The sequence below is a fragment of the Macaca thibetana genome, chromosome 6 (genome assembly GCF_024542745.1).
Source record: "Macaca thibetana thibetana isolate TM-01 chromosome 6, ASM2454274v1, whole genome shotgun sequence".
Classification (NCBI taxonomy): domain Eukaryota; kingdom Metazoa; phylum Chordata; class Mammalia; order Primates; family Cercopithecidae; genus Macaca; species Macaca thibetana.
The window spans coordinates 41,369,265-41,391,116 of record NC_065583.1 but is presented as its reverse complement, the minus strand read 5'-3'; the positions used below and the strand labels follow the sequence as shown (position 1 = coordinate 41,391,116).

At 48.8% G+C, this 21,852-nt stretch overlaps 2 protein-coding genes across 4 annotated transcripts in view; both read right to left on the bottom strand.

The window, feature by feature from the left end:
* PFDN1 (prefoldin subunit 1) overlaps positions 1-21,852 on the bottom strand; it is a 381,910-nt gene that overhangs the window by 89,477 nt on the left and 270,581 nt on the right. The window contains exon 1 of one of the 3 annotated variants that reach the window (XM_050795101.1): positions 11,209-11,212. The exons of the other annotated variants lie outside the window; for them this stretch is intronic. The gene's annotated coding sequence lies outside the window, so the exon portion shown is untranslated. Of the gene's footprint in view, positions 1-11,208; positions 11,213-21,852 lie in introns of those variants that run through there. 3 annotated transcript variants of the gene reach the window in all.
* Positions 434-14,613, bottom strand: HBEGF (heparin binding EGF like growth factor). Its single transcript, XM_050795081.1, has 6 exons — positions 13,857-14,613; positions 13,486-13,659; positions 10,213-10,390; positions 3,160-3,315; positions 2,266-2,356; positions 434-1,887 (listed from the first exon to the last, which is right to left on the bottom strand). The coding sequence occupies exons 1-5, from the start codon at positions 13,900-13,902 to the stop codon at positions 2,284-2,286; spliced, it is 627 nt and encodes a 208-aa protein (XP_050651038.1). The 5' UTR covers positions 13,903-14,613; the 3' UTR covers positions 434-1,887; positions 2,266-2,283.

Genomic DNA, 21,852 nt, shown 5'->3' with positions numbered 1-21,852 from the left:
CAAAGACATCTTGTTCTTGCCAGAAGCAATGCCTGCTCATATGTACAGCATAGGAGTAGGTCCTGAGTCCAGGACCTGTTGATTGAATGGGTGGATGTCTTCGCTGATTACAGCCAGCTAAACATGCGTGAAAGATCTGTTCTTTCTTATCTCAGAGATAGCATGGTATAAGCACCAAGACAAAATAATTGGAGCCAGACTACTAGTCCCAGCTCTGTCATTTACTAGCTGTGTATCCTCAGGCAAGTTATACAACCACTTTGAGCCTCAGTTTCCCCTTCTGGAAAAATGGGACAGTAATAGTACCTGCATTACAGAATTGTTGTGGTAGTATACATAAATAGGCCTGGTATAGAGCCTACCACCAAGTCAGGGCTTAGGAAATAACTAAGTTAAACCAGTTCCCAGTGAAAACAAACAGACGAAAGGATACGGAACAAGGGTTATCTTTATTTGGATTGCAAAGTATAAATATGAACCAGGTTTGGAAATACAAGTTGTAACAGTTCAGAAATGGCACCAGAAACTTCCAGAAAGGACCATGACAGCATATCTTTGTCGTTTTGGTGAGGTGGGTGGGATTATACAAAGCCTTCCCCACCTCCAACCTTCTCGGTAGCAACTGGCAGGTAATCAGTTACCAAGAACAGTGAGCTCCAATGTTCCCTGTTCCTTCTCAGCCTTTTGCTTTGCTAATACCTTCTCCAGACTGTCCTCTGCTGCACTGACCCCTGCATGGAGTAGCACCAGAAGAATGGCAGGAGTTAGAGAAATGTCTTGACACAAGGGAAAGTGAGTTCCCACGCTGTGGGCCTGGGGCTGTGGGGGTGAGGAACCAGGAAAGCTACAGGCATGGAAGCCCAACCTCTTCTGAGACTTGACAGGGAGAGGACATGGGGAGACACTGATATCTGTTACACTTTGATATCAGCACCTTGGGCTTTCAAAACACAAATGGTAGACAAAATCGCCTAGGCAAGACTGCAGTCCAACTCATAGAGTGGCTCTGACCAAGTTAACCCCTACATCCTGACCATACAGAACTCCCCAGGTGGCACTCTGACCACGGAAGATCTGCAGAAATGTAGACAGACAATAAATTACTACAGATGAGTCACAGAACCATCCCAGCTTTGTGGCAAGGGTGGGTGGCACTGAGCCAGATTGTGGGGATGAGGAGTGGAGGGCCAGGAAATTGCCAAAGTAACAGTCTAGGCACTTGAAATATTATTGTTAGATTGTTAAAAACTAAATAAATTAACATACATAGAATAAAATAAATATATAATTTAAGAGGCATTTACAAACAACAACAAAAATAGTTGTTATTTTTCCATCTGGGTAGAAGTCCCAAAATTCAGTTCTCAGGCTTGTGGTATTTCACAGTTAACTCATCAAATCCAGCGCTGGAGGGTCCCAATGGCAGATCCCTTGGTGATACTTGAGTACATGGCTTCTCAATCTTTGTTGCTTTCTTCCAGTTCACAAATCTTTCCTTCTTGCTCTCCTTCTTCTTCCTCTTCTTCTTCTTTTTTTTTTTTTTTTTTTTTTTTCAGTCAAAGATCCTGGAGCATATGGAATTTAACCGGCATTCTAATCCAGAAGTAAGTGCTTAAACAAACTTATAAGGGGAAGTGGGGCTTGGTGGAGGGGAATCAGAAGGGCATGAAGGTCCCTTGCTTTTGCTTTCTTCTCACCCAGATACCATCAGACATACTCGGTTTGGCACTTGAAGGCTCTGGTATTTTGGCAAAGCAATTATGGGAGGCCCAATCCTAGATGGCGACTGGGGATGAAGGAGTCTTTGTGGCTAGATGTGACGTCTTTCCCCTCTGCAGTCTGAAATCACCTTGTGTCTTCTCAGAGGTAGCAGTCCCCAGCCGATTCCTAAAGCACAAAAGGAAGGCATTTAAAGCCAGGTCCAGTCTAAAGAGGTCTTAAGATTTTCCTGGTCCAGTCTTTTTTATTTTTAAACTTTTTGAGACAGGGTTTCGCTCTGTCTCCCAGGGGAGGGGAGGAGAAGGGAAGGGAGGGGATGAGGGTGGGAGAAGCTGTCTTCTCAGGCATCTCTCTTAGGTGTCTCTCTAGCAACTTTTACCTTAAGTGAAGCACTAGAGTCTTTTTGAAAATAGTTCTGCAATGGGATATTAATGTCACAGTGGCCTGGCCCCCAACCCCTCGATGAAAAATTCAGCGCCCACTGAAGCAGAGCCAGGAAAGGGGACAAAGGATAATCATGTCATGGGGCAAAGGATGGAGCATTACCTTGAGCGCAAGTCTCTCTCAGTGGGAATTAGTCATGCCCAACTTCACTTTCTCTTCGTTTTCCACATCATAACCACCTCTCCTATGGTACCTGAGGAAGATAAGTTTTGTGAATAATCTCTGCCTGCTATGACAAAGTATAGGTCCAGAGCAGGTCCTTCCAAAGAACTCTGCCATGGTGGTTTCCTCCACTACTTGGAAAAGCCCACACACAGTAGGGCAGCCCAACCTCTGGTCAAAGGCCCAACTGCCCTGAGGAACTCCTGTCTCTAACAGCATGATGCAATTTACAAAGAGCTTTCACCTCATTTATGTGATCCTCACAACATCGTTATGAGGTAGGTGGACAAAGATTACGATCACTATAAGGTTACAATCCTCAGAAAGACAGTAATTTGTTCCAGGTCTCAAGACAGATGAGTTACACTGCTTGAAAACAGGCATAGAATGCTTGGTGGGTCTCCCCTGAGCTAGAGCATACCTGGATTAGAAGCAGGGTCTGAAGTCCAGATGCCTCGGGAGTGGAAGGATATACCACTAGCACCACCCACACCTTGACTACCAAACCACATACTAATGCCATCAAAGAACAGCTAGGAGAAAGAAATGTGTGACAAAGTGACTCCATGAGTGGGTAGTTGGGTCACAGAGGCAGGAAAAGAACTCCTGTGAGGAGCAGGACCTGCTATGGCCTCGCAAATTTGACCCTGGGCTCTAGACACGGGACTCATGTCATGCCAGAAATACCAGGGTTTTGGAGAATCTACACCCCGGAGCTAGCCCACAATTTGGAGAGATTGAAGGAAGTGCATGTGATCATGAAGGAGAGGGCCCAGGAGGAGGAAGAATGCGAGTGATTTGCAGAAGCAGTCTGCAGGGGATTCCAACACTTACCTAAACATGAGAAGCCCCACGATGACCAGCAGACAGACAGATGACAGCACCACGGCCACCACGGCCAGGATAGTTGTATGGTCATAGGTATATAAGCGATTTTCCACTGGGAGGCTCAGCCCATGACACCTCTCTCCATGGTAACCCGGGTGGCAGCTAGTTCAAGAAAAAACAAGAAGGAGATAGAGTTAGTGCTTTGGCCTCTCTCTCGGCAATGGCCCACCTGCATAAGCCAAACCCCATTCCTCATACCCTCAGCCTGTCAATCCCTGACCATGATCCCTGCCCATCCTCCATCCTTCTCCTCTAGTATAAAACCCTTTAAAGTGCCTCTGAAGGCTCTATAGCATTCCTCCCTCACTTGACACCCTCTGCTTTTCCATTTCCTCTGGTTCTCTGGGCTGAGAATCCTGTTCCAGGCACGGAAAAAGCAAGGGAGGACTTGAAGGCCTCAGTTAGATATGTTCCACGTGTGGCTGATTTATGACATGTGTGTTCAGGCGTTAAACCACTTATGAGGGCTTGGGCACAAGAGCTGGTAGGCTGAATTCAGGGGTTTGTATCACTCCCTCCAGTGAGGCCCCTCAACATTCTGACCCAGAAATAAACCCAGCCTTGCCCATTGTGCTTCCAGCATCCAGTCCCTCTCCACCGCTGCCCAGTCTATTAATAGGCCCTGTGCCTCTGCCAGGAGTCGTTTTTCTCAAGTTTCCTTCATTTAACTCCAGCTCCCCCTTGGTGCAGGGCCCAACTTGGGAGCTCAACTCTGGCCTTTGGCCTCTGAACGCTGAGCTACCAGGCCTCTTTCATCACAGGACAAACCAAACAAATCAAGTAACATCTTTCTGCCCAGCTGCCCTGCCAGAGCATGGAAGAATGTCAGAAACAATCCCTTGGCTCTTCTCACTCAAGAAATAAATCACATGGCAACTGCCTTTTCTTTTTCTTTTTCTTTTTTTAAGACAGAGCCTTGCTCTGTCACCCAGGCTGGAGGGCAATGGTGCAATCTTGGCTCGCTGCAACCTCCACCTCCTGGATTCAAGTGATTCTCTTGACTCAGCCTCCCGAGTAGCTGGGATAACAGGTGCCCACTACCACACCCAGCTAATTTTTGTAATTTTTTAGTAGAGATGGAGTTTCACCATGTTAACTAGGGTGGTCTCAAATTTCTGACCTCAGGTGATCCACCCGCCTCGGCCTCCCAATGTGCAGGGATTACAGGCGTGAGCCACCGTACTCAGCTGGCAACTGCCTTTTCTAACACAAAGCATTTCCTTGAAGCTCTTAGAAAGACCCAGATGTGCCTACAGTTGAAGAAGAACATTCACATCCTTTCCTTTATCTGAGCATCCCAGAGATCCTTTGATGTAGGTAGGAGCTCCATTTTACAGAAGGGTGGAGTAGTTTTCCCACAGTCACACAGCAAGGCAGAAACTAAGATGTAGCTGTAGACTGACTCTGAGCTCAGTGTGCTGCCCACTCACACCTGACAAGTGCCTACCCTCCAGGCAGGGGGCACCGTGGCACTGTATGTCTGGGGACTTTGGATCACCAGCTGCTGAAGGAAGCACCAAGAACCTGGTGGCCCTCTTTTCTGAGCTGTGCCTTCTCTGGGAAGGAGGTGTTTTCTCTGGTGCCTCAGAACAAGGAATCCCTTCTTCCTGCGGACAGAGCACCAGGGAAGCTCCAAGGGACAGATTTGTCCACAACCAGCAGTTGCAGAGGGGCCAGGCTGGGTGGCACTGCATTCTTGCCTTCCTGCCCTGTGCCTCTCCCTGCCCTAGTTCCTCCTGGGTACTTTGAGAAACCACCTCATTGCAGGATTAATGTAAGTCAGGCCCACTATACACACAGCACAGTCCACAGTTCCTTGCCCAGCCTCTCCATGTATCTGTCCCATCAGCCCATGTAGGCATAAAAGCAACCCCTATCCTGCCAGGACATGGAGGACACTTGCAGAGGCACCCCTGGAAAATCACTTGTGCACAGCAGTTTATCATTCACAAGCCACTAGCCTTATCTACCAGCTCAACTGAGCCTCCTAACATTCTGGTATGCAGGTACAACCCCATTTTACAGATGGAAAAGCTAAGATTAAGGGTCAGAGAAATTAAGTGATTCACCAAAAGTTGCACAGCTAGGAAGCAGCAGGGCTAAGACTAGGAACAAGTCTTGGCAGATTCCAAATTCATCATTCCTTCCACTCTGACCAATGCAGAACAGTGCAGGTAACTCCAAGAAAGCATATCCGATAGGCTCCTAGGGGGCAGTCTGACCCTTCTCTCTGACTATGTTATTATTATTTATTACTCACAACTTGAATAATAAAGAATAATAACTAGCAATCATTGAAGGCTTACCATGAGCCAAGTACTTTGTGCTAACTGCTTTACAAGGATTATTTCATTTAAAGCCATCTCTGTGAAGGAGGAGTTACTAGCCCCATTTTAAAGATGGACTGAGGCTTAGCTTTTGTTAAATACCTCGCCCAGGGTTACAAAGCTAGTGACTGGTAGAGCCAGGATTCAACCCAGCAGTCTGGATAACTTCAGAGACTTTGCTTTCCTGGGAGGAGGGAAGCTGAAGTTGAATCTGTTTTTCACTTCCAGTCCATCACTCGAACTCCACAGGTAGTTACTCAGAAGATGGAAATAAAGTTTGGCCTCAGAGTCCGGCAATTCAGTTACATAATCCCTCCACCCCCACCCTGAGTCAAAAGGATAATAATGCAAACATCCTAATATTACCTACCTCCCCCTCCCTTTGCAGACAACTCCTGGCTTCCCCAGAGAGGGAGGGGGAATGAGTACATTCCAAGCATCCCAGGGTAGGGGCAAAATTTTGTGTCTTGTCCAGAGCCAGCCACCCATCAGACTAGGACACATTCTTCCCACCCATGTCTGTGACCCATTCCAGAACTTGTATTACAACAGATGCAAGAACCCTCTAGGGTCTAGAGACATCTTCCAATCTGGAGTTCTCCACCTTTACCCCAGGAGGTGGAGGGGACACGTCTGGATGGAGGAGACTCAGAGTACATGAGTTCCAGACTGGTTCTGCTGCTATTTCTAGCCAGGTCATTTTGGGCAAGTCACGTTACCTTTCTAAACATTGGTTTCCTCATGTAAAATACAGAGATAAGAAATACCTACTTCACTAGAGTATTGTGAAAACATAAAATGAGGTAATACAAATGAAAGGGGTTAATAAAGGCCAAGTCCCATATTGTGTGAGTTTTTACATAATCAGACTCCAGAGGTTACTGCCCATGGCCTGAGGAATGGGGTACCCAAGTCAGATGGAGCCAAGAGAAGCGGGATCGCCAGTCCTTCTTAGCACCTGGGCAGTGAGGCCAAGCAGAGCCCCATAGCCTGTCTCTCCTCCAGCTCTGAGTCCTCCTCAGCCCAAGTGTCCCCAGGATTCCTCCAGCCACAGGAAACTCTGCAGCCAATTTCTGGGTCAGCAACCAGTCAGGAATCCCAGGAAACTATTCTTTTCTTTTTTTTTTTTTTTTTTTTGAGATGGAGTTTTGTTCTTGTTGCCCAGGCTGTAGTGCAATGGCGTGATCTCGGCTCACTGCAACCTCCTCCGCCTCCTGGGTTCGAGAGATTCTCCTGCCTCAGCCTCCCTAGTAGCTGAGATTACAGGCACCCGCCACCATGCCCAGCTAATTTTTGTATTTTTAGTAGAGATGGGGTTTCGCTATGTTGGCCAGGCTGGTCTCGAACTCCTGACCTCAGGTGATTCACCTGCCTCGGCCTCCCAAAGTGCTGGGATTACAGGTGTGAGCCACCATGCCCAGGAGAAACTACTCTTCGAGGGCAACTTTTGGCTGGTGACACAAAAAGGGTTTTCCTGTTCATGGTGGCTGCAGAGGGCTAGTTTAGGAAGCCAGCTAGCCTCAGTCTCACCACAGCAGCCTGGACACACCTGAGCTAGTGGTTCCTGGGTCTGGAGTCAAAGAAGAGCCACAAAAACCCCCAGATGAAGGTGCACAGACGTCACATTCCCCCAAACCAGGATTTCTGTCTTCTTGCTGCTTTTTGCCCTGAGTAGCAAGGGCAGGAGGCAGTAGGGGGCCCTCCCAGACATGCAATCAACCCCCTGAAAATCTGCCTAGGAAGTGGTGGCTCACACCTGTAATCCCAGAACTTTGGGAGGCCAAGGCAGGTGGATTACTTGAGGCCAGGAGTTCAAGACCAGCCTGGCCAACATAGTGAAACCCTATCTCCACAAAAATTGAAAAATTAGCCAGATGTGGGGGCGTGTGCCTGTAATACCAGCTGCTCAGGAGGCTGAGGCAGGAGAATCACTTTAATCTGGGAGGTGGAGGTTGCAGTGAGCCGAGATTGCGCCACTGCACTCCAGCCTGGGTGACAGAGTGAGACTTCATCTCAAAAAAAAAAAAAAGGGCCAGGTATGGTGGCTCATGCCTATAATCCCACACTTTGGGAGGTTGAGGCAGGTGGATCACCTGAGGTCAGGAGTTCAAGACCAGCCTGGCCAACATGGCAAAACCACGTCTCTACTAAAAATATAAGGCCGGGCGCGGTGGCTCAAGCCTGTAATCCCAGCACTTTGGGAGGCCGAGACGGGTGGATCACTAGGTCAGGAGATCGAGACCATCCTGGCTAACACGGTGAAACCCCGTCTCTACTAAAAAATACAAAAAACTAGCTGGGCGAGGTGGCGGGCGCCTGTAGTCCCAGCTACTCAGGAGGCTGAGACAGGAGAATGGCCCGAACCCGGGAGGCGGAGCTTGCAGTGAGCTGAGATCCGGCCACTGCACTCCAGCCTGGGCGACAGAGCGAGACTCCGTCTCAAAAAATAAATAAATAAATAAATAAACTAAAAATATAAAAATTATTAATTGGGCATGGTGACAGGTACCTGTAGTCCCAGTCACTTAGGAGGCTGAAGCAGGAGAATTGCTTGAACCCAGGAGGCAGAGGTTGCAGTGAGCCGAGATCGCACCACTGCACCCCAGCATGGGAGACAGAGTGAGACTCTATCTCAAAAAAAAAAAAAAAAAAAAAGGAAAAGAAAAAAGAAAAAGAAAATTCTGCCCAGGAAGCTAATGTAAAGTTTTCAAATCAGATTGCTGTGCTCTTAGGCTAGTCAAAGAATAAGAGACCTCTAGGACAACAGCTGCCCTCTGCCCTTTATAAAATGCTGCTCCAATTCGATAAGGACAGATACAAGAAAGAAAGATGAAAGCCAACACCCAGTGCAGCCTGAGGGCATGAAAAGCATGCTGGACTAGGAGTCAGGTACCTGAGACACTGTCTTGTTTCCATCTACTTATTTAGCTATTGACCTCAGGCAAATTACTTCCTATTTTCTGGCTCCAGTTTCATCATCTTTCAAGTAGAGGTACCAAGTCCTGCCTACTCAGCAGGGGGCTTTTGAAAAATCCCAGGAAACTATATCTCTCCAGCTCCTAAAGTAGTGTCTGCCACTAAATAGGAGCTTAACATACCTGGGCTCAACTCATATTATATATAAACACTGAAACTCTGGGACAAAGGAGAGATGACATCATTATAGTTATCACTATCCCTAGGGACCACTGGGAAGGTGGCCGGGCACCCATATCAGGTTCTCTGGGTTTAGGTGGTCAGCCGAGTCCAGCTCTCCAGGAAGGCAGCCTTATACAGCCTCTCAACCACACAGTGCAAGCCCCACATCCATCCACCAAAATGCCCAGGACCAATCTGGTATGGATAGATTCCTGGCCTCAATCCACCTTGACTACTTGAGTCACCTTCTTCACCCTGTACTAACGATGCCATTTTACAAATTTAAGACGAACATTTCCTGCCCTGTCCGAAGACCTTGGGAAGGATATATGGGGGCTTTCTATGCCACTCTTAAAGAATGCCTTCTAATACCAAGCTGCTGACAAGGATGTTATAGGAAAGGATGCACAAGTGACTGTGGACATGGTGGGGAGTGATGGGTCTGTCTGCCAACTGCCAAATACAGGGCAGCTCTGCTATGTGTGATCAGACAAAACAAGGAAGCTTTAAAAAGCCAAGGGATCTGCACCAATCACCAGTAGAAGGGATTGCAGGCACGTTGCCTTCTTGACAGGCTGGAGGCAATGTACATACAATAGTCTCTTGGCCCTGTCCAGAGTCTCCCCCTAAGTCCCCCAGAGCCTGCCTCCCCACAGGGAAGGGAACGGATGTTTGCAGCCTGACGCAGGGTATTGGCCTCAGGCACAGTGGCAACATTATGCCTGCCAGAGAGCATGGCAGTGCTGTCATCCCTGAGGGGTTGCCAAGGCAGCCGTTTGCTGGGTTTGGCTTAGGAGAGAGGCTAAGGAACCCACAGCCCCTCCGCCCACACACCTACCCAGGGAAGGGGTGATGTTGCCTGACCGGGGGCTGATGCCTGCTGGGTCAGGTTCCATTTCCTGTGAACCCTGCACAAAGGAATTGTTCTCCCACACCATGGCCAAAGGCCAGTACTCTCCATGTCCCCCACCTCCTGGCCCTTGCTGGGGTAAGGAAGAAGAAAGAGAGGCCTCAACCTGCCACCATGATGATCCCTCTCTGTACAGTCCTGCCATGCCTTACAGTCAACCCACATTTGCACACTCACATGCACATAAACCCAAATATACACATACCTATACAACATGCATCCAAATGCACCTCCTACCTTCCCTCAGGAGCTCTACTCTGCCCAGGAAGCCCACTCTGCCATGTTTCCTACTGGCTTCTCCCTCCCAGAGTAGGGCATCAGGCAAGAATGAAGGGCCTGCCTTCGGGTGCCAGCTGTCCTAGCCACATGCTCATTTCTGGGCAAGCAGGAAATGTCCCTAAGGATTAAAGCACGTCACAAAACCATACCACAGGAAATTGCATCCTATAGGGGGGAGGGGGCTTCCGCTGACTAAAAATATATTTCCCCTCCTCCCAACTTCCGCCCAGAGGTTGAGAAGAAACTGGGTGAAATTATGAATTCAAGGAACAGTGACAACGAGGAACAGCCACGTGGCTGACAAAGTGTGCTGGTGAGATTCAGCCCTGGGGAAGGGGCACTTACATGCAGGAGGGAGCCCGGAGCTCCTTCACATATTTGCATTCTCCGTGGATGCAGAAGTCCTTGTATTTCCGAAGACATGGGTCCCTCTTCTTCCCTAGTCCCTTGCCTTTCTTCTTTCTTTTCCCGTGCTCCTCCTTGCTTGGTGTGGCCAGTGCTTGTGGCTTGGAGGATAAAGTGACTGTAGGAGAAAAGCACCCTGTTAAAGTCTGACTCTTTGTGAAGAAAATCAGAAGAGCATAGTGCTTGAAAGGAGTATATATTCTTTGATCCCACCTGAAGTCAAAGATCTGGGAAGGCCCCTTAGCTCAGTGCCTCCCAAGAGGCAGAAGGAAGAGCAGAAAGATTGGGCAGAACCACCAGAAAGAGGGAACCTCAGTAGGAAGTAGAAGCTAGGGTGGGTCCCAAGGAAGGCATTTCACAGTCTCAGTGTAAGAGCCTCATTCTCAGAATGCTTTTGTTGAGTAACTGCAGCTCACTGGGCAATTCTACCAACTCCACCTCCACCCCACTGTCCACCTTACACCTCCATCTTCTACTCCCCCACACCGGCTTCGTTCTATTTTGGCCTTCAATCAGCCTCATTTCCTGATGCTGTACTCAGTGACCCACTTGCAAAAAGACAGTGTCACACACAAAAATTGCTTCCAGAGAAAGTACTTGGAGGTTTTGGGGTTGGAGGGCTCCTAAAACAAGAACAGTGTCCATGTGTTCAGGTGGTCTCCTCCGGGGCACCCCTTAGTACCATGAGCCCAGGGCAGAGCCTGGCTCAGGAACAGCAAGCAGGCCAGTCCTGGTCACAGCCTTGCTTTTTCAACTTCAAGCAAAATATTTAACCTGCACGCCCTTTATAGCTCACCCACTTTCTCAAAGATTCATTCATATTTAACCCCCAATGTCCTGTTTATGGCTCTCTGGGTTGGGGGGTACAGGGTGTACAAGGGATAGAAAAGTGGAAAGTAAGGAACTGTCCAGAAGGAACTGGAACAATGATGACTCCCCCCTTCTTTCCATGCTTCAGAGAGACCGGGGGAAAAACAACCTCACCCAGACATCCAGCTGGGATTGACCATGGACTATGCCCATCAGCCCAGTCCCACCCTCTTATCCCTTATCAGGAAAAAGGTGCCCATATCCATGGCTACAGCCATGTGTCTAGCAGAAGGGTGAGCATGACACATTAGACTAGAGACTTAGAGTTTCAAGCTAGAGGGCCTTCAAAGAAAACCATGTGGCCAGGAACGGTGGCTCACGCCTGTAATCCCAACACTTTGGGAGGCTGAGGTGGTGGATCACCTGAGGTCAGGAGTTCGAGACCAGCCTTGCCAACATGGCAAAATCTCATCTCTACTAAAAATACAAAAATTAGCCGGGCGTGGTAGTGTGTGCCTGTAACCGCAGCTACTCGGGAGGCTGAGGCAGGAGAATCACTTGAACCCGGGAGGCAGAGATTGCAGTGAGCTGAGATCATGCCATAGAATTCCAGCCTGGGTGACAGAGTGAGACTATGTTTCCAAAAAAAAAAAAAATCATGGCAGGCAGAGTGACTTACTCAATGTTATGCAGGATTGGGATTAGAACTGTGGTCTCCGGACTTCCTCCAATGTCCTTCCTCACCACACCAAGCTGCTTCACACACCCCCATCTCCTCCCTCTCACAAGTCTGGAGCACCTGAGATGCTGATCCAGGCATGAATGGGCTCTGAAGTCCATAGATCTGTGCTCCAATTTCAGCTATATGACCGTGGGCAAGTCACTTAACCTCTCTGAACCTCAGGTTCTCAGTAAAATGTGGATAGCAAGAGTAACTATCTCAAAAGGTTGCTATAAGTGTTACATTAGCCAGGATAACATATCAAGTGCGTAGAACACAGTAGGAATTTAATAAATGGTAGCAGTCATTTATTTTAGGTGGTAGGATCCCCAGACCTGAAAAGTAGTCTTTGCCCAGTAAAGCCAAGAGAAGGAAAGAAAAAGAAGTAGGTGCCAGCAGCCCCACAGTCCTTCATTTCCTCTCATCCAGTCCCAGGCCCCTTCAGAGCTCAGAAGACGATATAGGTGGTCAGAGGAACCCAGTGACCAGAGCTTCAGGGAGAGTAAGGCAGGGGGGCCAAGCCAATCAGAAAGGGGAGGGAGAAGGTGCAGGGTGACAGCCAGGCTCCAGCCATGGACAGGGAGCAGTGAGTCAGGTCTGCAGAGGTATGAGGAGCAGCCATGTGGGTGGGGGGTGGGGGTGGGGTGAGTCACAGCCCAGCCCTGCCCAGCCTAGGAGGAGAGGGCCAGGAGAATCCAGGCTGTTCAGGCCATGGGCAACCCCAGAGGGCTGCTGGGAAAGGATGAAGTATGGGAGCCTAGGCTCAGTTTTGGAGCATGTGTTTGATTTATACAAAGTAGAGAGAATACTCAAGGGAAGCTCCTGGGAAGGAGGGAGAAGGGCAGCTGAGGAGCAGGTTGAGCTAGAACAGGTGGGCATCTGTCCAACCAAATATAGTCATTCCGTGGTACAGTGCTGAGTCCTTGCTCTACCCTGGATAATCTCCTCAGGTCTGGAGGCAGGAGAGCTGGCAGGCTCTGGACTCTGCCCTGTGCCTGTGCTTGGCTACAGCCAAAGAGGCTGGTTGGAGGATTCTACACAGCCCTCCCCATTTGGAGTCGCCTCAGGAAAGCAAAGTGCTCAGTAAGCCTGCAGGTTTCCGGTAGCATTCAGAGATACCCAGCATTTTAATACAGCCCCCTAGAGGCCCAGCGTTCACCATTCACAGCCTCACCTAGGGCAGCCAAGAGCTCCTCATTCCTCTCTGTTTCCCCAATCTGGAGACAGGTGGATGGAGGAGGCTAACACTGCACACTTTCTATAGAAGTGCCTGGGCATCTCCGCATCTGTTACCTCTATTTTATATACAATAGTCATTTGATGAGGGAATTAGAACTGGCGCCCATTTTTACATAGTAGCTCTAGGGAAAGCATCTCAACCATTCCTTGTTCCTATCACTCAGCTTACCCAAGAAGCACGTAAGGACCCCAGACAACTTGCCTGTTTCAGTTTGCCCCAAAGTACCCAGAAGGGCGGCAACCCAGCAGGGGAGGCAATGACAACAGAGAGAGTGGGACCTATATTCCAGGATCCCCCAGTGCCCTTCAGGCCGATCAGCTTTTCCCCGAGGTTCTCCATGAATACTCTCAACCCGCAGTATTGCCCAAACAGCAAGAATCTTGGATCTGCTTATTCTTCAACAGCCCACCCGGGTTCGAGGATGGGCGGCCTCCACACCCACCTCTCAAAAGGTCCAGATCTGCCTCTTGCAAGTCACGGACTTTCCGATCCCGGCCGCCTCCTAGGCGTAGCAGCTGGTCCGTGGATCCAGTGGAAGGGTCCGGGTTGCTGGTTCCAGCAGCTAGCCCTCTCCGAAGCTGCTGCAGGCTCTCGCCAGTCACCAGTGCCGAAAGAACTGTGGGCGAGGGGCCAGGCCGCATCAGACACCCGCCCAGACCCCCGACCAACACGCACCGATGCCGACGCCGGTCCGCCAGAGCGCAAGGGCCCCACCAAGTGGCCCGTGCCGGGTGCGCTGCGGCGACCTTCCCCCATGCCCCCAGCACAGCGCCCCCATCCCCCCGATCTCCAGGGGCGTCGCAGCCCTCCTACCTGCAGCCAGAAGGAGCTTCAGCACCACCGACGGCAGCAGCTTCATGGTCCCGCACCGAGAGGAGGCGGCGAGGCACCAATCACTTTCGAAGCGGCGGCCACTGGGCGCTGGCACCGGAGCTGGGCGGTGGGACTCAGGAGATTCCGCTGGGCACCGTCTGCCGCCGGCTTCTGCGTGCAAGCCTGGCCGGGACCCCGGCGCAGCTCGCTCTTGTTGAGTGTCTGTCTTGGTCACTCCGCCCGCCCGCGCGGCCGCCCGACCCCGCGCGCCTAGGTCAGGCCAGCCAGCAGCGTGGCCCGCGTAGCTCCTTCGGCCGAATGAGCGCTGCCCGGCGCGCGGCCGGGAATAAGGCTCCGGGAGGCGCCGAAGCTCCGCCCCTCCCGGCGCCGCCCCCTCCCTCCTCCCGTGCTGGGAAGCTCGCCCGGCTAGCGGCGCCGGCAGCTCAGCCCCCGACCCCGCGGGCGCGGCGGGGGACTGGGCGGGAGGAGGGGGCGGCGCTCACATTTTTTGGGACCAGGCCGAGGCAGCCGCGGCCTAATTGTGGGTAGGGCTGCTGACCGGCAGGTGGCGGGGAGAGGTTCCTACCTTTCCCCAAACGCCTGTCGCTCTGCAGCCTTGTGACTGACTGCTGAGCTGAGTTCTGTTCCGGGCCTGGCCTCTTGCTTCGTCTCAGCTCCATACCAGGGGTCTCCATCCCTGTCACCCTCTAAGTTTCAGAAGCCCACCTTTTGGCCTACCAACACGGCAAGTATCAGATAATAATTAATTCATTTATCATGTAAAAATTAGACACATGAATGCCAGCCGTTCTCATAAACCCGAGATAACCAGAGTTGAAGCTGCAGGCACTTAGCAAAAGCAAAGGAAGTTAGTACTCTACCAGTCGCTGGAGTGGCTTCCTCCCATCTTCCCTCAGGGGACATTAAGATTTTTGAACTATGGGTTGTAATTCCCAGGCTTCTGAAATTGGAGAGACACAGGTTGTGAAACAAGCCTTATTCTTTTCCTTGCCTTTGACTGCCATCTTTTTCCTCAACATAAAAAATGAGCCTCCCTCCCATAGGACCCAGCTGGCTAACCTAGATTGCTGGTTCACAGGCACCAGGTGTTTCTCTTCCAACCCATGTGCTTTTACAGGGGTCTTCTGGAGTCACTGTCCTGACCAAAGAGATGAGTCTCTCAGTAGGTATTTCAGTTTCCAGGGACGTGGCTGGGGCGAGAGTTGTTTGACATAGGGCTGGGTTGGCTTTCAGAGCCCTGAAATTGTGCCAGATAGAGCACTTGCCTGATTCTGCCTGTGTGTAGGGATAAAAACAGGCCTGCTATTTATACACAGTCTATCCCACTGTCCTTCCCTATCCCCACCTTTGCAGGGGTCAGTCTGGCCCTGCCCTCTTAACTTGCTCCAGTAACCCAGGCCTAGGTTTCCATAGTGCACTGGAATCACTACAGACCTGAGTTTGAATCCTGCCTTTGCTACTTACTGTGTGACCTTGGACAAGAAACTTAATTTCACTGAGCCTCAGTTTTGACATCTCTCAAATGGAAAAAATAATAACAATAATAATAATGACTACTTTGTAGGGAGCTTTTTGAGAAATGAATGCGGGAACACACAAAAGTAGTATAGTGCCAGGCACACTATAAGCTTTCAATAAATGTGACTCATTATTATTGTTGCTGTTAATAATAATCACTAATCACTTGACCACTCTATTTCCTTAGAGGCCTCTTTTCTCTCCCTTCCCTAGATCCCTTGCCTTCCCCAGGCCAGATCTGAGGCTTTATGGTATAGTTGGGCTGGTTTCAGACGGAAGCTCACCTGTCACCTATTTGGCTAAGAGCCACTGTTAGATTATCCTTTTGGGTGATCAGTATCGGGCCTAGGACCTCAGTGCATGGTCACCGCCCAAGCCATGCCTTTACCCTCCGTCAGCAGCTGCCTGGCCACCTGCTTCCCCAAAACAAAGCCACCTTGGGGTCAAGGCTCTCCCCAGGGGAGGGTGGAGAGAAACACTTCCTGACACATGGTCAAATCACCCCCTTTCCCCCACCCTTGCCAGATTCACACCCTGCCCTCCTGTCCTAGCCTGCCTTTCTCCCTTCACATGCTCTGTCCTTCCGCCTTCTCACCCCCACATCAGCCTCAGTCCCATTCATGGGGCAACTCCAAACTTTCATCACACCTGGAGCCTCACCCCAGCTAGGTTTGTGTGTCAGCCAGGTTTTACAGGAAGGGCCTGAAAAAAGAAGATAAAAAGCTTGAATTGTATTTGGGACAGTCACTTCCCCTCTCAGAACCTTGGATGTCTCTGAGCAAAGAAAAGAAATCACAATTCATGCTGAGGCAACCTCATTAACTCAATTATTCCATAAACATTAACTGAACATTTTTGGGAGGCAATGGGGACATAGAAATAAATAAGACAGCCCAGGACCTGCTTTCACAGAGCTTATATTCTATAGTAAAGAGGCAGCACATTAAGGAAATAAACAAGGAAAAACATATCCTATAGTGATATCTGCTAAGAGGAAAGTTAAAATACAATGATGTGCTGTAGGATAATATGTTCCAGTGCCCAGGATAACACTTTAGACTGATTAGCAAAGCCTTCTCTGAGCAGGTGACATGTAAGCTGAAGCCTGAATGAGAAGAAGAAATCAGACTTGGGATCATCCATGACAAAAGTATTCCAAGATGTGCAAATAGTGCAAAGACTCTGAAGTAGAAAAAAGCTTGGAACATTCAAGGAAAAGCAAGAGGGCCAAAAAAGGAGAGATATGGGATGATACTAGAACAAAGGCTAGCAACACATAAAAGAGGACATTATAAGCCAAGGTAGACACTGGATTTTAATAACCATTATTGTGAGAATCATATGAGATGTAAATGAGACAGCACTGTCATGCAGGATTCCTCCATATCGTCCCCTCTTCTTGCTCAGGTCTCCCCCATCTGCTCTCTGGATGTCAGGTTGTCAAATGCCAGGAACACAGTCCTAAGGAAGCAGAGTTCAGACGGGCAAGCCTGCTTTTATTGACTGTCTATTGACCATGAGCAAACTGAGGCTTGGAGACTGATTAGCCCTGAGCCACCAGTGAGTCAGAAGGGGGCAAGTGCAGAGCAGAAACCCTAGCATCCTGCTTCCCAGCCCATGCGGGATTCCTCGGCCTCCAGAAAGGCAGGCTCCATGGGACTCTGAGTGCTGCTGACTCACTGCTAGGCCAGAGTTCTTGATTTGGAGAGAGCACTTGCTTACCAGTAGGAAGGGCTTTGAAGAAAGGGGTGCTGGCCGGGCGCGGTGGCTCAAGCCTGTAATCCCAGCACTTTGGGAGGCCGAGACGGGCGGATCACGAGGTCAGGAGATCGAGACCATCCTGGCTAATACAGTGAAACCCCGTCTCTACTAAAAAATACAAAAAACTAGCCGGGCGAGGCGGCGGGCGCCTGTAGTCCCAGCTACTTGGGGGGCTGAGGCAGGAGAATGGCATAAACCCGGGAGGCGGAGCTTGCAGTGAGCTGAGATCGGGCCACTGCACTCCAGCCTGGGCGACAGAGCGAGACTCCGTCTCAAAAAAAAAAAAAAAAAAAAAGACAGGGGTGCTAGTGGTGACAAGAAAGGAGAGAAGGAGACTTGAAGAGAAACCAGAGTTCCTTCTCCACTGTGGTCGAGATTTCTATACAAAAACCTGGCTGTGCATCGGAATTACCTGGGAATTATTATTATTATTATTATTATTACTACTACTACTTTTTTTGAGACAGGATCTCACTCTGTTGCAAAGGCCAGAGAGCAGTGGTTCGATCTTAAATCACTGCAGCCTTGAACTTCTGGGCTCAAATGATCCTCCCACTTCAGCCTCCCAAAGTGCTGGGACTATAGGCATGTGTCATAGTGCCCAGCTGTGGGAGTTTATTAAAGATAAAGAGCCATAGGCTCTACCCCTCTACCCCAGTCTGCTTAAATAAAAATCTCCTGGGTGGGGCCCGAACATGTGTACTTTAGGCCGGTAATTCTGACATCAGCCCTGTTCAGAAGCACTGGTCTACATGATTCATCAGGATAACATGCCAAACATCTGAAAAAAAATCTGAACCTCTGAGGCAGAGAAACTTTCAGTAATGACAATTTCCCTGTACTCAACACTGCACATGCATTATCTTGCTTGATCCTCACAACATCCCCCAAACTAGACACTGTTATCATCATCTGCATTTTAAAGGATTGAAGCTTAAAAAGGTAACATCCCAAGGTCACCCAGCTAGTGAGTATCTCAGCCTCAGTTTGAAACCCCCTCATTCACTTGGGCTTGTGCTCTCCTGAGCTCAACACTCAAATGGATGAAACGACAGCTGCTGTCTCTATGCTTCTGTGGATGGTTTTACTGAGGTTCGGTCCTTCATCTGTCTTGAGGGATAATGATAAGGATCTCTGGCTCACTAGGCTGGAAGGAGGATTAGGTAAGGACAGCAGGGCAGCTAATGAAATGGATACAGTCTTGGGAGTAGGATACTTGGGGATTCAAATTTTGGTTCTTTTTTTTCTTTGAACATGTTATTCAATTTCTCTTACCTACAGTTTGCTCATCTGAAAAGTGGGGACAATAATAGTAGTTATTATTATAGGGCTTTTGTGATGATTCAGTCATATCATGTGTATAAAGCGGAATATGCCTTGCACATAGTAGGTACTTACTCAATGACAGCTGTTATTATGACCAAATTTTTTCTTGCTTTCTTTCCTTTTTCTTTTTAAGTGGGAATTTGAATAAAATGTTGGTTTATCATGAGCTAGCCATCCTCAGAGATTAAGTGTTCCTTTCTCGGAGCTGGCCATACTTATCAAAGAGATGCTAGATCTGCAAGGCCACCCAGAGTTTTGGAAACCTCAACCCAAAAAAGCAACTCAGGCTCAGAGGTCAGAGGGAAGCTGTGCCCGCTGTAGGAGAGGATTCAGCTGCCTTCTCATTCCCCTCTGACAAGAAGTGAGTCCTGCACAGCCCTTGAGCTCTGCTGGGTTGGGGAGAGGGGTAAAGAAGGGCACCGCCATTGAGGGTGGGTCTGACCATGAGCCCAGAGTTACCCAAACTTGGAAAGTCAGGATGAGGGGTCATTGCTCCTTGGCCCAGGCTGGCTTCTCTCACCCCATCTGAGACAGTGAATCAAGCAGTTTGGGCATACAGCTGGATTCGATTAGAACTCAGACCTGCCCTTTGGAGTCCCCGTGTACCTCCTTATGCTGGCTGGGCACCTGGAAGTAGCGTGCTTCATGCCTATTCAGGGATGAACAAGCTCTGCTGTCTGATTGTTTGGGGCTAGGATCCATTTGAATAGGATGAAGGATAGGAATGGATGAGATAGGGAGAGGCTTTTGGAGGTGAGGGGACTTCAGGAATCCCTATCATCTCCAGAAGATGCTGAGGAAGGAATATTTATAATGTGCTGGATCCCAAACCATCCTTCTCTATTTCTGGGCCTATTTTTGTGACTTCAAATGATTAACATCTCCAGACCAAGGACTTTGCCCCTACAGCCATCCCCTCTGTGTTGGCCAGCACAGAGAGGAAGTGATTCCTCCCTCATTACACAACTCATCTCTCTCTTCAAGCCTCAGATTCCTCAAGTGAAAAATGAGAACTTGAAACAATTACCATGCATTCAGGTGCCAGCCAGTAATGTTCATCATGAATGTTTGCTGTCATGTTGCTGTCAAAAGACTTGAGGAGGCTGGGCACAGTGGCTCATGCCTGTAATCCCAGCACTTTGGGAGGCCGAGGTGGGCACATCACCTGAGGTCAGGAGTTCAAGACCAGCCTGGTCAACATGGCGAAACCTGGGCTCTATTTTTTAGTACAAAAATTAGCCAAGCACTTTGGGAGGCCAAGACGGGTGGATCACGAGGTCAGGAGATCGAGACCATCCTGGCTAACATGGTGAAACCCCGTCTCTACTAAAAAATACAAAAAACTAGCCGGGCGAGGTGGCGGGCACCTGCAGTCCCAGCTACTCGGGAGGCTGAGGCAGGAGAATGGCATAAACCCAGGAGGCGGAGCTTGCAGTGAGCTGAGATCCGACCACTGCACCCCAGCCTGGGTGACAGAGTGAGACTCCGTCTCAAAAAAAAAAAAAAAAATTAATCAAGCGTGGTGGCGGGCGCCTGTTATCCCAGCTACTCAGGAGGCTGAGGCAGGAGAATCACTTGAACCCGGCAGGTGGAGGAGCTGTGATGGCACCACTGTACTCCAGGCTGGGCGACAAAGCGAGACTTCGTCTCAAAAAAAAAAAAAAAAAAAAAAAAAAAAAAAACAACTCGGGGAGACAATTCTATAACAATCGACAGTGCCTGATTTACAGGGCATGATAACCTTTCTCTCTGTGTCTCAGCTTCTTTGTCTATAAGTGGGGAGAATAACAATCTACTTAGGAGGGTCTTGTGACAACTGAAGGAGATAGCATCTCTGAAGTGCTTGGCAAAATGAAAAGCCCTATATAAATAGGTCAGAGCTCCTGTTAACTTGTTAACTTTTCCGGTGCTTAACCTTGGAATGCGGTCACATCACATTCTGTACCAGGAATGTACAAGTTCGGTTACTCTTAGAAAGGCAGTTGCAGGTCTGCAGTTTAACAATTTCACATTATCCATTTGCTCGTTTTTTGTAACTAAGGGTTGGTCTAAGACAATGGTTTGCAAAGAAGGAGGTACTGCCCCCTAGGGGACATTTCAGGAATTTAGTTGTTACTGATTGAGGAGTCCTCAGGCATTTGGGAGAAAAAGGGGTCAGGAAATTACCTGCTTTTGAGTGTCCTACCAGACACCTATCGGTACAAATCTTGGTTATAATAACTTGAGCCTAGAATCATCTCTAATTTACACAAAAATATAACAAGAGTTTTTGCAATGACTTCCAGGAATGAAATTAGTGTGAATTGTTCATTTTGGTGATATCTGAGCTACCAATACAACGCACCTGTTATCAGTCAGTATTTATAGCTGTGACATTCAAGGGAAGTCTGTGTGATTGTAATCAATGGGCTACTTCATTCAGATTTCTGAGTAGTTGTGAGCAGGCATTTGCCAATTGAAGTAATGTTATTTTTAAAATCATTTTCTCTTTTATATTAATTAGAGTATTTTTATTATTTTGTAGAGAGAGGGTCTTGCTCTGTTGCTCAGGCTGGGATGCAGTAGCACCATCATGGCTCACTGCAGCCTCAGCCTCCTGGGTTCAAGCGATCCTCCTGCCTCAGCCTCCTAAGTAGCTAGGACTACAGGCATGCATCACGACACTCAGCTAATTTTTAATTTTTTGTAGAGATGGGGTCTCACTATTTTGCCTAGGATGGTCTGAAATTCCTGGGCTCAAGCAATCCTCCCACCTTGGCCTCCCAACTTGTTGGGATTAAAGGTGTGAACCATCATACCCAGCCATTATTAATTTCTTTAGAGTAAATGTGCAGACAGAATATTATCTTTAAACTTCATTTCATGATAGCAAAGGGATATTAACAATATTATTTGTCATAAAAAAAGGAAATATTGATTCTGAAAGAATTGAGAACCACCGACACAAGAGATACTCACATGAAAAGTCTTTCTATGGCTGGGTGTGGTGGCTCATGTCTATAATCTCAATACTTTGGGAGGCCGAAGTGGGAGGATCACTTGAACCCAGGAGTTCAAGACCAGCCTAGGCAACATAGTGGGACCCTGCCTCTACAAAAAAGACAAAAGTCCCAACTCCGCTGAGGTAGGAGGATTGCTTAAGCTCAGGAGGTGGAAGTTGAGGCTGCTGTGAGCCATGATCGTGTCACTGTACTTCCACCTGGGCTACAGAGCAAGACTGTGTCTAAAAGAACAACAACAACAACAACAAAAAGCTTTTCTATATATCCCTTGTAAAAGTGCTCTTCCAGATACTATTCCATATAAGGTCCCATGTAACAAATTCCTCTGGTAATGCAGTCTTGACTGTCATGGCTATCTGGTATAGGTA